This window comes from Otolemur garnettii, unplaced genomic scaffold, assembly GCF_000181295.1.
Source record: "Otolemur garnettii isolate 467f Iridium unplaced genomic scaffold, OtoGar3 scaffold00030, whole genome shotgun sequence".
In the NCBI taxonomy this organism is placed as follows: domain Eukaryota; kingdom Metazoa; phylum Chordata; class Mammalia; order Primates; family Galagidae; genus Otolemur; species Otolemur garnettii.
The window spans coordinates 6,604,387-6,620,923 of record NW_003852425.1 but is presented as its reverse complement, the minus strand read 5'-3'; the positions used below and the strand labels follow the sequence as shown (position 1 = coordinate 6,620,923).

Below are 16,537 nucleotides of genomic sequence, written 5' to 3'. Positions count from 1 at the left end.
TTTACCTCCCTCTTACACTTTAAGGGACCACTGTGATTATACTGGACCCACCCGGATGATCCAGGATAATCTCTTTATTTTAGCAACCCAAGTTCCATCTGTAACTATTAATTTCCCTTTCCCATCTAACATAATATATTCCCAGGTCCCAGGGATTAGGATGTGTATGTCTGAAGGGGGGGGGGGCAGTATTCTGCCTACCATATCAAATCACTAACCTTTACTGAAATGTAATGGCCAGACCTTTACACCTCTACCTCAACTGGTGTTCCAATGTAAACCAATAGCAGCCCATATAGCCTACGGCTAGGAGGAGTGAGAGTTACAAGAAATACCTGTAGAGCTCAATAATGGAACACCCTGGGGAAAAGGGCACGGAGAGGGATTTAGTCTCCTAACAAGCATGAGAGCTCGTGAGATGAGAGCATTGGTGAATTGGCAGTCTCTACACCTGTGGTGTTGAGCAGCATGAGATCAGCCTTATATTGGGCTGGAGGAGAAGGCAGTTGGGAGCATGTGAATTCTATCAGGGACTGGCTTACTCTGACTCTGTCTCCTCTCCTGCCTGCAGAACGCCAGCACTGAGTCACTCTCTGATAAAGATCACTAGCTCTGCTAAAGACTAAGATCTGTCTTTCCAGGAAGACTGCTTTACTCTCTCAAAGACTATCTCTCTCTCCCTTCAGCTAAAGGAAATAGCGGTCAGCGTGTGGAACACAGCTAGATAGGCTGGGGCCGGAGATCAACCAGTCCCGGGCCCTGGTAAGTGGTATCCACTAAGGGACCCCGACATAAACACCACCCCACTGGATCCACAGCCTACAAGGGTTATGACTTTAGGTAGGTGACTGTCTGTGGCAGAGTCAATTCCTGATGGACTGCCAGCTGCGGATTGTCCTGTGACAGCACTCCCAGCAGCTCAGCCACAAATTCTTACTGAAAGGAAGAACTGGGTAGTACACGGTTATCACAGTCCAACACTTGACCCACTTGAATCCATTTCATATATGTCTGAGGAGAAGCTCTTTCTACATTCTGGTTGGCCTTTCTCTCTGGGGCAGTCTCAGAAGAGGAAGTTTAGTGGAAAGGATTGCAATCCCTATCACTGCTTCAGGTCTTGGGCCCCCACTGATACTCTCTCCCACCTCCACCAGTTAAATAGGAGTTAGAGTATCACTTATTTCACAAGGAGTTTGTGAAATTCCAGGAGGTAATTCACATAAGGCACATTGGATCAATAGAAAGCACTGAATGAAACACAGCTATTATGATATTTAGTATTATAAAACTGGACCAGACCCCATAAATTTGTATACTTATTATTTGTCTCTTTAACAAATAAATTATTTTAATTAAAAAATTTTTTTTGAGTCAGAGTCTCCTTCCACCCTGTGTAGAGTGCTGTAGCATCATAGCTCACAGAAACCTCAAGCTCCTGGGTTCCAGCAATCCTCTTGCCTCAGCCTTCCAAGTAGCTGGGACTATACGGGCCCGCCAAAACAGCCATTTTTTTTTTTAAGAAATGGGGTTTCTCTCTCTCTTGTTCAGGCTGGTCTCAAACTTCTAAGCTCAGTCAGTCCACCCACCTTGGCCTCCCAGAGTGCTAGGATTATAGGCATGAGCCACCATGCCTAGCCTTAAATTAAATTTTTAAAAACTGTATCAGGCTGTACATTGTGATATTTCTGCGCTCTTTATTGTTGGGTGTCAGATATCATTAGAACTTCTCTTTTAAAATGTTTTTTATTTTTCTTTCCAGATTCTGATATAGGAAGTTAGCCATAAAGTATTTAGATTCAAATCTCTGGAGAAGGGGCCTGTTATTTTCACTGCACACACAATAGTACCTCTCCTATGTAACTTCCTTGCATTTTTTCTTATGGCTAAAGAGTATGGTAAATGCAACAGGGATTCAGGCAGGCTGAGGTGTGAATCACTCTCAGTACCTCACGTGATGACTGACTTTCTGGTCACCTCCATCCCGGCACTGGTGGGTTGGATGGGCTATGAAGGGGAGCCTTCCACTTGACATGTCTTCAATGTTGGCTGGACTTTAAATAATCCCTAGCTGAATATAATCTCTAGTGAGAAGCTTTGGTACCTTGGATTTTAACTGAGCAACCATACTGTATGAGGCATCCTACTGGCTTCTAGTTAAGAAACAGTGAGGCCAAGAACCCCAGAGAGAAGAGCTTCCGTTCCAATATCACATGCCAAACACTTCAGGCAGTGGTTTTCCCACTGCAGGTTGCAAAATCATTTTAGTGGATAGTGACCAGGCTTAAAAAAATAAATCAGTTACAGAAATATAAGGTAGAAAATATTTGGATATATTTAATTTAGTGTCCTAGTCCCTCCCCCCTTAACCACATTTCCACTTTCCATGGTCAACTATGGTCTAAAAGTATTAAATGGAAAATTTCAGAAATGAACAACTCATAAGAGTTAAATGGTGCACCATTCTCACGCTGACCTGCTTCATATTGCTTGGGATGTGAATCATCTCTTTGTCCAGCAAATCGCCACTGAACAAGCTCCAAGCTCCCTACTTGTTAGTCACTTAGTAGCTGTGTCAGTTATCAGATAGACTGCTGGATTATGGCAGTACTTGGGTTCAAGTAACCCTTATTTTACTTAAGAATGGCCTCAAGTTCCCAGAGTAGTGATGCTGGCAATTCAGATATGCTCCAAAGTGTTTGCTTTAGGAGAAAGATGAAAGTTCTCAGCTTATGGAAAGAAAAAAAAAATATGCTGAGGTCACTAAGATCTACAATGAAAAGGAATATTCTACCTGTGAAATTGTGAACAGTATACTGTTATAACTGTTCTATTCTATTATTAGTTATTGTCACTAGTCTCTTACTGTGCCTGATTTATAAATTAAGCCTATGTATTATAGGTATGTCTGAGTAGGAAAAAAAGCAATGTATATGGAGTTCAGTACTATCCTCAGTTTCAGACATCCCCTGGGGATCTTGGAACGTATCCTCTGTGGACAAGGGAGTCTCCTTGTACTCTTACATTTTGTCTCAGAAAACTTCATTTCTGCATGTACTTTTCTCTGGGACTCAATATAAAAAGTGTGTATATCTGGTTATGTATCTGGCTGACATGTATGGTTGTTATAGCAAGAACAATTACACTGACACTCTTGGTTTTAGAAGCTTTATTTTTTTTTCCTTTTCTTTTCATCAGGAATGGCTTGAAGCATTACCCTTATTCCCCTCTATTGCATTCACCTTCTATTCATCATACTCAGGTGGTTGAGGGGGAATGCGTTCTATTTCTACATCTCCTGTCCTCCTCCATTCTAGGGGGTGCCCCGGTGGGCCAACAAGGCTAACCTGCTTTATCTATCTCCTTTAGCAGGCAAAGCAGTCAAGAGTGAGTTAGCTGCTGGGGTCTGGGAGAGGTTTGGAGAAGGTTTTTTATTATATGGGAGATGGGTAAAGCCAATGAAGAAATTACTGGAGGCCGGGCGAGGTGGCTTACTCCTGTAATCCTAATACTCTGGGAGGCCCAAGGTAGGTGGATTGCCCGAGCTCAGGAGTTTGAGACCAGGCTAAGCAAGAGTGAGATCCCCATCTCTACTAAAAATAGAAAAACTAGCCGGATGTGGTGGTGCAAACCTGTCATCTCAGCTACTCAGGAGGCTGAGGCAAGAGGATCACTTGAGCCCAAGAGTTTGAGGTTGCTGTGAGCTATGATGCCACAGCACTCTCCCAGGGCAACAGAGTGAGTGAAACTCTGTCTCAAAAAAAAAAAAAAAAAAGAAAGAAAGAAAGAAAGAAAAAGAAAAAGAAAAGAAATTACTGGAAATCTCACTTGGATTCTCAAATCTAAGAAGCTAGGTAAGAATCTGGAGCCAATGAACTGCAGCAAAGTCATAAACACAGTAGGGGAAGGATTGATCTTTCAGTGTTGAAGTGGGCTGAGGGGAAGCACAGGGGAGGAATTTCCAAAGTGAGGAACACCCACAACAATACCTCATGATTTGAAAACAAGAAAAGCTAAAAACTTAGAAGCTATTTCCTTATCTTCTGATTTCCATATTTTGCATGTGTCCAGAAGGATACAATAGGGATGTGGGTTACATGGGGTTATCCATTTCCAAATTAGTTAATAATTGTGCATCCCAATATATGCACCTCATCTTTTACTTTACAAATGATAATAATTGAGCCAGAGTGAGAAGTGTGTGGAGGTGCAGCTGGCACACTCCTGGGGCTTGGTGATGAGTACACGGGGACTCATTGCACTATTCTGTTTACTTTGGATTTGATATTTTCCACAATACAAACCTGAAAAGGTGTCTTAAAATGGCTTTCATGCCCTACCTTGTAATTAATCCAACTGTGGGCTGATATTACCTTTTTCTCCATAATTTCAAACAAGCCTGGAAGCAATGAATGGGCCACACTGTTTCTGCATCCTGACCTGCTCCCAACAGCAAGTCCTGAAGTGGCAATAAACCCTGGTCTCTGGGAAAGGCACAATTACATAGTCATACTGGGCAATCAGAAGGGATCCAGAGACAGTGGCTTTGTGTGTGAAATATTTATTAAATCTAGTATTTCTCCATTGACCCCACAAGTCTCTCTGATGTCAGAGACCTTCTCAGGGGTCCGTGAAGGTAAGAGACTTGTGTTTGTTATTTCAATTGTGCATTAATAATTAAGGAGACAAAAAAACTATACCAACTAGAGACACTGCTTGCATTTGTGAATTATAAATAGTGAAGGTAGGGTGGTAACAGCTGGCAATTCAACATGTGTGGTTGCTTTAACAGGAAACCACAGACTAATTTTGGGGGCTCAACACAGCATGAAATGTGCAGAATTGCTTTCTCAGGGTTAAGAAATTAGAGGCTTGCTGGTGAGGAAGTAGGTCACTTGAGGACCTCTTTGCTAGCAGGTCCAGACTGAGGAGGGTGTGTTGTCAGAGGCTGGTCTTGACGTCTAATGATATGAAGCAGAACTAGGGCAATGGAGTGAAATGTATGCTTAGTGGAGAGCTATTCTAGGTTGAGGTCTTTAAGTAACTATACAGTATCAGGCAACATACCCATCCATAGTAAAATGGATTACTCATTTGTAAAATGATCCAGCTGAATTCCCAAAGTTTCCTTTATCCCTAAAATTCTCTGATTTATTTTGCCATAGTCAAGGTTTTACTTACCCACTCTGTGGAAGGATCACCAGTCAGGCAGAACTGTCCTGTGCTCACATGTTACCTAATTCTTTGCAAGGGTCATTCTCACAAGCAGACCATAGTGACCACTTTTATGTGGTGATTCAGGGCATACTGAGGTGGCACCCCCAGTCTGCAAACTCCCCACTAGCTATACCGGTTCCTGAAGTCACACTAGAAGAACTTTATTTCTTTGCATTTTGGAGGTTTCTCTTTAAGCCTCCCTTACTAAAATGGAAATGTCCCTGAAAGATTACACAGTCCTTATCACTGACTTCAAACTTTGTGGGGATTGCCCATTTGATAAGTCTGTGGACCAGAGGAGGAGAAGGGACTGAAGACGAGTATGAAGGCATAGATGAGAATCCGGGGCACTTCCTAGGCCCACTGTGGGGAGTGATGACGCAGTCATTACAGGAAAGTGGAGATGGAGGGAGTTAGTTTAGGGGTTTGGGAAAATTTGAGTTAGTTGGTGTTCATATGAATTTCATAACACATAACTCTGAAGTTCCATACTTCTTTCTTATGGAATTTATGTTCGTGTCCCTGAAAATTCATATATATGTTGAGGCCCTAGTCTCCAGTGTAATGGTATTTAGAGATGGAGTCTTTGGGAGGTAATTGGAGTTAGATGAGGCCATAAGGGTGGTACTCTCAAGATGGAATTAGTGCCCTTTTAAGAGGAAACAAGGGAGAGCAAGCTGTCTGAGCACATCCCCCAAGAAAAGACTGTGTGGGCACTTGGCAAATAGGCAGTCATCCATTTGCAAGGCAGGAAGAGGGCCCTGTCCAGAAACTGAACTCCACCAGACCTTGATCTTGGACTTTTCAGCCTCTAGAACTATTGAAAGTAAATTTTTGTTGTTTAAGCCACCCAGATTAGGGTATTTTGTTACACATGGACCCCTTCCTTTTCAGTGTCAGTCAAGAGTCAATTTGGCAAATTAAGCATTCAAGAAATGGCCCCAAAACGTCTGACAAGTGGATACTCCTAAATATTATTTGTCCTCAAGAAGAGTGTCAGGCTGGTCTTTCTTTGGCACAGTTGTTGAAGTTGGTGACTTTGTGGATGATCCAATTAAACAAGGCAGCTGCATTTCCTAAAGGAACTCTTCTTTCTTAACCTACCCCGAACGTGTAAGTAGGTTTATGAACCTGATCTATGTTGGGACTGAAAAGACTCTTACTTATTTTTTAAAATTGTCACCATTTTCAAACATGCCCCTAAGTAAAAAGAATAGTATGAAGAATACCCCATCTAGCCATTACCCAGATTCAGGGGGTACCAGGATTTTGCTTGTGAAGATTTTAAAGAAAAATTTCAGTGAGAGACAAAATACTATATTTACAATGTACTTAGTGTGTTATAGGGAAAATAAAACTATTAAGTCGTGGGATGTATATACACTGTCAAGCTATGAAAACATGTCTAATTCTTCTTCAGCTACCTGCGTGAGTAAATTTTGCCTGCTTTAAGAACCAGATCCTTTCATAAAATGGACACTTTAAATATTAGCAATAACTCTTTTTGTTTTGAAGAGGTTTCTGGTGTTCTTCAGAGTCCCAGGAGAGAGCCTCACGAAATAGACTCTGTTGGTCTCCAAGTTCTTCATAACAGTCTCCTGAGGGAGAAACTTAGGAATGTTCATGCTCTCAACTCTACCACAGCCTGTCCTAGATTTTCCTCTGATTCTCTTCACCACCACAGTTAAATTCTTTAAAATGTAATCATTTCTACACTAGACTTTTTTTTTTTTTTTGAGACAGCGTCTTGCTCTGTCACCCTGGCTACAGTGCTGTGGTATGATCGTAGCTCACTGCAACCTCAAACTCCTGGGCTCAAGCCATCCTTCTGCCTCAGCCGCCTGAGTAGCTGGGACTACAGGAGTGTTCCACCACGCTCGGCTAATTTTTAAATTTCTTGTAGGACAGGGGTCCTGCCATGTTGCTCAGGCTGCTCTTGAACTCCTGGTTTCAAGTACTCCTCCGACTTCAAACTCTCCAACTGCTGGGATTACAGATGTGAGGCACCACGCCTAGCCTACACTTGACTCTTACATCCTGCTCTTGACTGGCATCCTAACAGCATCATTTCCTTACAATTCTATAAGGACATGTGGCAACTGACAAATTTACATCATTCCTGTCTCCAAAAGCACACAGTGGCTCTACTTGCCAGTGAAGTAAACTTCCTCTGCTACCAGACCACAGGCTAGACCTGCACCAGTCCCCTCGCATTCCTGCTTTTTGTCCTCAGTCCCTTCACCCTGCCTCTCCATGCTCCTAACGGGGGCTTTCAGGATTGACCCGCGGCTTTCTCTTTTCTTAGTAAGTCCTTCCTGTGAGATTGCCCAAACCTCTTCTTCCCATTTTAACTTTTCAAAATTACTTCTCCTTAAAACCAAACAAAACCAACAAACCTAGCAAGACTGTCCTCTCCTTGGGCATCCCTGGTGAGCAATAGTGAGTGCTCAGCAGGTTACACCATTTGTTTGGTGACTTGCAGTGTTCACATTTTGGAGTTGAGCTTTTAGTGTTCCAGAGAAGGTAAGGGTGGTCTGGATATTTCTGAGGCACATTCTGTAAAAATACTCATTTTTTAATCACCATTTTATATTTTATTTTAGAGACAGCATCTTACTCTGTTGCACTGGGTAGATGGTATCATAGCTCACAGCAGCCTCTTCAGAGGGGAAAAAGTTAGGTTTGGAGAAGTTAAACATGCCATCATATGGCCACACCCATGTCTCTCAGCCCAGTGCCTATCTTACTTAAAAATACTCATTTAAATTTTAAACTCTAGGACCTAAGAGACCATTATCTATTTAATTTTTTTTTGTTTATGGTGTTAGAATACATTGGGGTTTAGTGACACACATAGTGATTGGGACATCCAACCACATGATAATGGATAAGAAATAGAAGAATACAAACTGGTTGATAGCATCTTCCAGAAAGTTTATTTTTGTGACTTTTAAATATGAATCCTGCCTCCCATGAACCTAATTGCCGCTATCACAACTTTGCTATGATTGCTGTTGTTATTACACAAGATTACAGAACTTGTTCGTTAAAATCATTTATGGATAACACATAGGACCGTAATAAAAGATGGCTTTCTTGGCTCAGCACCTGTAGCACAGTGGTTACGGCACCAGCCACATACACGGAGGGTGGTGGGTTCGAACTCAGCCTGGGCGAGCTAAACCACAATGACAACTGCAACAAAAAACAGCCAGGCATTTTTGGGAGGGTGCCTGTAGTCCCAGCTATGGTGAGACTCAGTTGCAAAAAAAAAAAAAAAAAAAAAGATGGCTTTCTAGTACTACCTTGTGGCTAACCTATTAATATACATTAAAGCTGATTACTGGCCCAGTGGAAGTAGATCACACCTTAGTCCTAGCACACTGAGAGGCCGAGGAGGGAGGATCACTTAAACTCAGGAGTTTGTCTCTACTAAAAAAATAGAAAAATTAGCTGGGCATGGTAGCAGGCACCTGTAGTACCAGTTACTCAGAAAACTGAGGTAGGAGGATTAGGATTACTTGAATCCAGGAATTTGAGGTTGTTGTGAACTAGGCTGATGCTAGGGCACTCTAGCCCAGGTGAGGAGACTCTGCTTCAAAAAAAAAAAAAAAAAAAAAAAAGGCTGATTACTATGTAGATAGGCTGGTAGGTAGGTATGTGTACAGAGTATAGCACAATATCCATTTTATAGATACATCATTACATAATGTAATAAATAATACAGCTGGAAGTAATTTTACAATTAATTGAACCTCAGGTATATTTCATCGCATAGATTTAGATATGGCAGGACTTAATTTCTCTGTAATTAACTTAATCTCAAGTAAATCACTCCTCCCCCCTGCCCCCACGCCTGCCAGCCCTTCTCTAGGCTTACTTCCAAATTCTGGTGGTCTGATCGGGTGTCAAGGCATCATAAACCTTGGTCTAAACCTTGTTTATCAGACAACATAGGTCACTACTAAGTCACTCCTTGCTTATTTCCAATGGCGAGAACCCTGGAGGACTGGTGTATCCCTCTGCCAATTCCAAACCCTTCCACGGGAAATGCTCTATTTCGGCACGCTACGCTGAATCCACTTGCCCGGGCACAGCACACCACCTTTGTCTCCTGTGCTGCCTCTCTGGGGCTTTACTTGGGACAACATTACAGGCCATTCTGTTTTAGGATCTCCCAAACCATCCAGGGGTCTTGTTTTGTTGTCCCCTACAAGAGGGAGGGCTCAGGATCCTTTTTAGTGGCTCACTGGCATATTAGTATGTGACTTCTTCCTCTCCCCAAGTTCCAGAGATCTGAAGCAACTTAAAACAATATTCCTTCCCCAAAACAATAGACCCTAAATGACCTGGCTGAATAGGAAGAAACAGGTAGAAATGGCAAGGTAGGGCTGGTGAGGAGATAAAGGGTGGAAGGAAATATCCATAACAGCAATAACAAGAGCACGTTGGTTCTACTTCCAGAGTATATTACTTTACCAGGCCAATTTTAGAGATGAGAAGAAAACCACTGAAAGCTGTTTCCAGGCCACTGTGCTGTGGCACGCTGGTATGCTACACATTGTTCACAGGTATATCAAGATGTTGACGACCCCAGTCTTTGGGTAGCTGAGTAAGAACTGGAACTGCTGAAGCAAATTCTCTCAGCCCAGCTGCTTCTGGCCAAGATCAGCCTTATCTCTGTCTCAGTATGTTAATCAGAATAATCTCACTGGTCGCATCAGTTATCTATTGCTTTGTAACAAACCCAACCTAAAACTTGTGGCTTAAAGCAATATCCATTTTACTTGCTCATGTAGTTTGCGGGTCAACAATATAGGCTATATTTGGGTTCTTCTATGGATGTTACCTTAGGTCACTTATGGAGCTGCAATGATCTGGCAGCTTGTCTGAGGCTAGACTTTCTAATATGGCCTTTTTCACATGTTTAGCAGTTGGTCCCACCTGACATCTGGGCCACATGTCTTTAGCAGGCTAGCTTAAGTTTCTTTATTTTTGTGGGAGCAGAGTTCCTAGCAGCAGCAAGAGAGGGTAGCCTTAATACATAAGCACCTTTCAAGCTTCTGCTTGTGTGTGTGTATATATATACGTGTATAGGGTGACAGAGTCTTACTTTGTCACCCTCAGTAGATTGTCGTGGAATCATAGCTGATAGCAACCTCAAACTCTTGGGCTCAAGTGATTCTATTTGCCTCAGCCTCCCAAGTAGTTGAGACTACAGGTGTCTGCCACAAACCCTGGTTATTTTTTAGAGACTGGGTCTCCCTCTGGCTCAGGCTGGTCTCAAACTTGTGAGCTCAGGCAATCCACCCACTAAGGCCTCCCAGAGTGCTAGGGCTAGGATTACAGGCGTGAGCCACTGTGCCTGGCCCTGCTTGTGTTTTATTTGCTGATGTCCCAATGACCCAAGCAAATTACATAGCCAAGGACAAGAGTCAGTGAAGGTGAGATGAGATCATGGAGATGGGCAGGGGCCAGATCATGCAAGGTCTTTAAAGATCTGTGGTTGCTCTCTGGAGAATGATTATAGTTAGACCAGAGTATAAGCAGTTATGGTAGCTAAAATTAGATTTATGTTAGTGAGATTGTATACAAGCAAGTGGAAGTTCTCTTAACTTTTCCTGAATGGTCTCACCTTCTCATTCCATCACATTGTATAGCACTTATAACTAGTATTTAATCATTTACTTGTTTTTTGTCACCCCTATTTTGGGTTGCCAAATAAAACACAGACACTCAGGTAAATTTCAGATAAACAATGAAAAAATTTTAAATTATCTGTTCCCAAATACTGCATGGAAAACAAATATACTAAAAAAGTTATTGTTTATCTGAAATACAAATTAATTGGGTAGCCTGTGTTTTTATTTGCTGAATCTGGCAACACTACTCCCACGAGAGTTTGAACCCCATGAAGGCAGAAACCTTGTCTGTCTGGTTCCATAATGTATCCCGAGGGCACAAAACAATTCCAGGCACATAGTAGGACCCCAAACATGCTTACTGAAGGAACATTCGCAGACTGATGGGGGGTGTCCGTTTATTTTCGCACGTCCCTGTCTCCTTTCCCATTGGCTTGCGACTGATTTATTGAGGGACTGAAAGAACTAATGAGCGATCGAGTAAAGGGACCACCAAGAGGTCCCTGCGGAGTGCGCGGGCACCTGGAGCATCAGCTCCGCGGGCAGCCGGCGGGGCGCGCAGCGCGGCTTAGCCAGGGGCGGCCGACGCGCTGAGGTCACGGGCGCCGGCCGCCCTGGTGACGTCATTACGCCCGCGCTCTCGGCTTCGCCGGGTTTTAGCCGAGCCGCTGGCCCTCTGGCTGTTGTGACTGGGGACTCTCTGGTGACCCCTCGCCCAGCGCAGGCCGCCCGCGGAGCCGTCTGGCACTGGCCCCCGAGCCCCACGGTCCCTGTCGTTGGCTGTCAGTCGGCAGGCCTGGCCGCTCCCGCGCGAGGAGAACATCTCCTCAGGGCCATGTCCAGGCCGAGCAGCGTCTCCCCGCGGCCGCCGGCTCCCGGCGGGGGCGGCGGCGGGAGCGGAGGCGGCGGCGGTGGCCCGGCGCCGTGCGGCCCGGGGGGCGGCGGCCGGGCTAAGGGGCTGAAAGACATTCGTATTGACGAGGAGGTGAAAATCGCAGTCAATATCGCGCTGGAGCGCTTCCGGTACGGGGAGCAGAGAGGTGAGGCTGCTGCCGGGGAGCCGGCCGCCGACCGGCCGGCCGAGCGAGGGCTGCCCCGAGGACGGGCACGGGCGGCTGGGCCTGCGGCGGCCTGGGCTGCTGCTGCCAAGAACCACACGCCCTGCGCATCTGCGGGGCCGGGGCCGGGCCTGGCGTCGGAAGGCGGAGAGGTCCCGATGCTCCCAAGCGGGAAGTTTTTCTATTCCCGGGGCTTCCAGTAGTCTTGGGCGGCGAAGCCAATTTTTAGGTGCTGGTACGCCCTTAGCCTTAAGAAAAAAAATTATAAAGGTGTAGCCTTATCAGCGACACGTTTAAGCTGCGGAGGGAGCAGAGCGGGACATCGCACAGAGGTAAACGCACTGACTGGGTGTAGTGCGTTGTTTTCATCCCAGGAGCTTCGCGCCTACCGCTTAAATAAATCCATCTTGTCCCGTTATATGAAGCGCCTCCACCCCACTTGAGTCTGGAGAGCTTCTGTCATGGGTCACACGAGGCCAAACCCTCAGCCGACCCCTGGCGACCGGTGGGGTCCACTGAGGGCTCATTCCCACTTGCTGCACGAATAGGGGACGCCCTGCTCTGGAAGCTCACAGCCCCAAACGGAGTGGTCTGAACAAAGAGATTCTGAACTTAGATTAAACAGAGGTAAATCCTCAGTCGGGAAGTAAGAAATCCAGTCTGAAATAGTAAAATGTGAATTTCACACAGCTTTGAAAGCAAGAACAGCGGAGTTTTCCTGTTGGGAATTCATAATGCTTGAGCATCCCGGTCTTTGGAGGAAATAAACATTCTTTAAAAAGTATTATTAATTTTTTTTTGTAAATCAGGGGAACTGGAGGCCGGGATGGGGCTGGACGCCTACCTCTACATCCCCTGCAAACAAACAGATTGTTAATTGAGGACTAAGTTAAATATGTTCACTCACTGTATCAACTGAAGATTCCGGCACAAATAAAAGTAGTTATCTTTGGTGAACATCTGAATCCTTTATCACATTTAGGTTTAATTCCTAGATGTCTTTTTATATCAGAATTCTGGAAGACATCCAGCAGTTATTGAATTAATATATTAGTTTTATTAGTTTTCACATAAAATATATGCAGTATAGAATATAAGTGATTAACTATTCACATAAAATGTAATACATTTGATTACATACTTTTCCATATTTTATATCTGTGTATTATTTGAAAGAAAATTGTTTATTTACAAATGGTACTATGTTTCTTTTCCATGTAGAAATGGAGTTTCCATCTTCTTTGACCAGTACTGAAAGAGCCTTTATTCATCGATTGAGTCAGTCTCTTGGTTTGGTCTCTAAAAGTAAAGGGTAAGCTGATAGCTTCTCTTATTTCAAAAAAAGATTATTTACCAAGAAAAGAAGAAATGTTTCTGACTACATTTAAGTAATCATTACTGTTTTAGCTTCACGTTCTTAATTATATTGTAGGTAGGTAACTGATTCAGGTCTTCAAAAAAGCTTTTGTCTACACAGTTTAGATTCACATTAGACTGATGAAAGACACATTAACAAGAGAAAAACAGATTTATTAAAATGGGCATTGTACATATACAGGAGACAATGAGCAGCTCAAACTTGGGGATTATATAGCTTAATAAAGATTAATAAATTTATATAAATGTGGCAAGAGAAAGGAAGAGGACTTTGAGCTTCCAAGTACTGCAGATTGTGGGCAGGTAAATATAACATGTGGAAACTAATGGAAGATATGGGTTGTTTTAGCAAAGTTGATTATGTAGGTTCCTCCAGTGCTGTCTTTGGATTCATAGGAATCTAGAGTGGTCTCTGTGATTGAGAATAGTCTTGCCCTTCCTAGAAAAGTGGGGGGAGGGCAGAGTTTTTCTTGTGCTTATCTGTTCTCAGTTGCCTTCAGCTCAAAATGATCCTTATGCCAGAGTGACATATTTTGGGGTGGCATGCTCTGAACTCCTTTTCCATAAAAGGTAAATTTTATGATGTAAGAAAAAAATAGTTTCACAGTACTCATCTCTTTTTCTGTTATTATATTGCAATTGTAAGCTTTAGAACAGATGTTCATTGTTTTCTTTCCTACCAAGTCAAGGATCTCATGATTAGAGAGGATAAAGTGGAACAGGAAGAAATAGTGTTTTTAATTTTTTTTTTGGAAGGTTGCTGATCTATAATGGGGAAAGGTCATTTGAGTCATCCAAAGGCGAAAGCTCTAAAATTCTGTGGAGCTATTTCATTTTGGGAATAAGGATGATGGGATAATCATAAAGTAAGGTTTCTTAATATTGGTACTATTTACATTTTGTGCTGGATAATTCTTTTTTTTTTTTGAGACAGTTTCATTATGTCACCCTCAGTAGAGTGCTGTGGCATCCAGCTCTCAGCAACCTCAAACTCTTGGGCAGGGGTCCTCAAACTTTTTAAACAGGGGGCCAGTTCACTGTCCCTCAGACTGTTGGAGAGCCGGACTGCGGACCCTGGGTCCAGTCGGCGCTAAGCAGTACGTGCAGGGGCGGCAAAAGCACGTGGCGGGCTGGATAAATGTCCTAGGCGGGCCTCATGTGGTCCCCCGGCCATAGTTTGAGGATGCCTGCTCTTGGGTTTAAGCGATTCTCTTGCCTCAGCCTCCCAAGTAGCTGGGACTACAGGTCCCTTTCACAATGCCTGGCTATTTTTTGTTGCAGTTGTTATTGCTGTTTTAGGTGGCCTGGGCTGGGTTTGAATGCGTCTACCTCCCTAACCACTGTGCTACAGGTGCCGAGCCAAGTGCTGGATGATTCTTTATTCTGTTCTGTGTATTGTAGGATGTTTAACAGCATACCTCGCCTTTACTTATTACAAGCCACTAACACTCCTACCCCTGGTTGTGATAGCCCAAAATGCCTCTAGGCATTGCTAAATGTTCCCTGGGGAACAAAATTCTACAGGTTGAGAACCACTGATATATAGAAAAAAAAGATAAAATTATAGCTTACCTGTTTTTATGTTAAGAAGAGGGAAAATAAAACTTCATTAAATAAAAATATTACAAAATGAATGGGAATATCCTAAGATGAAAGTAGCAGATGGACGTAGGAATGTCTTGCATATGAATGTCCACTACAGTGATGTATTACTTACTGAGACAGGGGATTTAGCTTAGGTAAATGTCCATTTTGAACACCACTAAGGTCAGTCTCGAACAGTGATCTCAACTTAGATTTCTGAGCATACCCATATTATAGTTTATTAGGTAAGTAAAATACTGCACTTGAATATAAAACTAGAATACAGAGCCACAATACTTTTTCCAGAAACAGCTGGGCCAAATGTATTTGAGATTCAGATTTTCACAGTTTATAAAGGTATAAGGGTACATTTGCAAAATGTTATGTAATACCCCTGATAAGGTCCAGGCTGTGGGGAACGGGATGTGGGGAACGGGCTGGGGGGAACGGCAAGGCCCCCACAGCTTGGGAAACACCCAGGGAGCAACCCCCAATCAGTTTTCCTCCTTTAATAACATTCTTTCCACCTGCCAGAAGTCACGTAGCCGGTGCATAGTTTCCCTGTTATCGGCAAGTATACAGTTTTTCTTTTTTAAGGATGATTTCTGTACCATGTGCTAAGATTTACACAACTTTGTTAAGATACTGTAAATGAAGCTGTTTCCACAGTTCAGGTGCTGGTTGCAGGCATCAGCTTGTCAGTCCTCCCAAGGCCATCCTGTCTCTCATCTCCTGTCTGGCTTTGCCTCTCTCTGTCTTTCATGGCTTCACTTTTTCATTGCCCACCATTTCCTGTTAGGTCAACTCTCCCTCCTTGCAGGTTTGCGAGAAGATCCTTAAAGAGGAAAAGCTACTTGGCCGATAACAAGGAAAGTATGCATGGGCTACCTGACTTCTGGCGGGTAGAAAGAATGTTGTTAAAGGAGGAAAAGTGCTTGGAGGTCGCTCCCTGAGCATTTCCCAGGCTGTGAGGGCCCTGCCCCCCTACAGCCTATTCCCCACATCAGGCATCACCTTACTCATATTCATATTTTTGCTGGAAAGTGTGTGGATATTCATACCAAGATAAAGACTATTAATAACCTCATGTCAATTTAATTAGACTTTGCTGCTAAATAAGTTTACTGTGGACTTAGGAAAAAACTTATAGTTTTCAGTGCTGCTTGGAGTTAAGAGATGCAGCTAAGAGGTTTTGCACTTGCACTGAAAAACACCTTTGGTAACTGTACAGTTTTGTAGCTACATCATTTATGTGGTTAAATGAATCTTGAATTCTAAACAGGTGACTTAGAAATGATTGTTAGAAATTACTCTTTTTTTTTTTTTGTAGTGTTTTTTTTGGCTGGGGCCGGGTTTAAACCCGCCACCTCCAGTATATGAGGCTGGCACCCTACTCCTTGAGCCACAGGTGCCGCCCTAGAAATTATTCTTGGAAGGCTTGGTGCCTGTACCTCAGTGAGCAGGACTTCTGCCATATACACCGAGGATGGCAGGTTTGAGCCTGGCCTGGGCCTGCTAAACAACAATGACAACTGCAACCAAAAAACAGCTGGGCATTGTGGTGGGTACCTGTAGTCCCAGCTGGTTGGGAGACTGAGGCAAGAGAATCGCTTAACCCAAGACTTTGAGGTTGCTATGAGCTGTGATGCCACAGCTCTCTAC

At 43.5% G+C, this 16,537-nt stretch overlaps 1 protein-coding gene across 1 annotated transcript in view; it reads left to right on the top strand.

Moving 5' to 3' along the window:
- Positions 1–11,536: 11,536 nt before the first annotated feature.
- The window catches only part of YTHDC2 (YTH domain containing 2), a 66,860-nt gene continuing 61,859 nt past the window's right edge, over positions 11,537–16,537 (top strand). The window contains exons 1-2 of the mRNA XM_003788911.2: positions 11,537–11,896; positions 13,136–13,226. Of these exons, the coding sequence (XP_003788959.1) occupies positions 11,692–11,896; positions 13,136–13,226 (296 nt within the window). The 5' untranslated portion in view covers positions 11,537–11,691. The remainder of the gene's footprint in view (positions 11,897–13,135; positions 13,227–16,537) is intronic.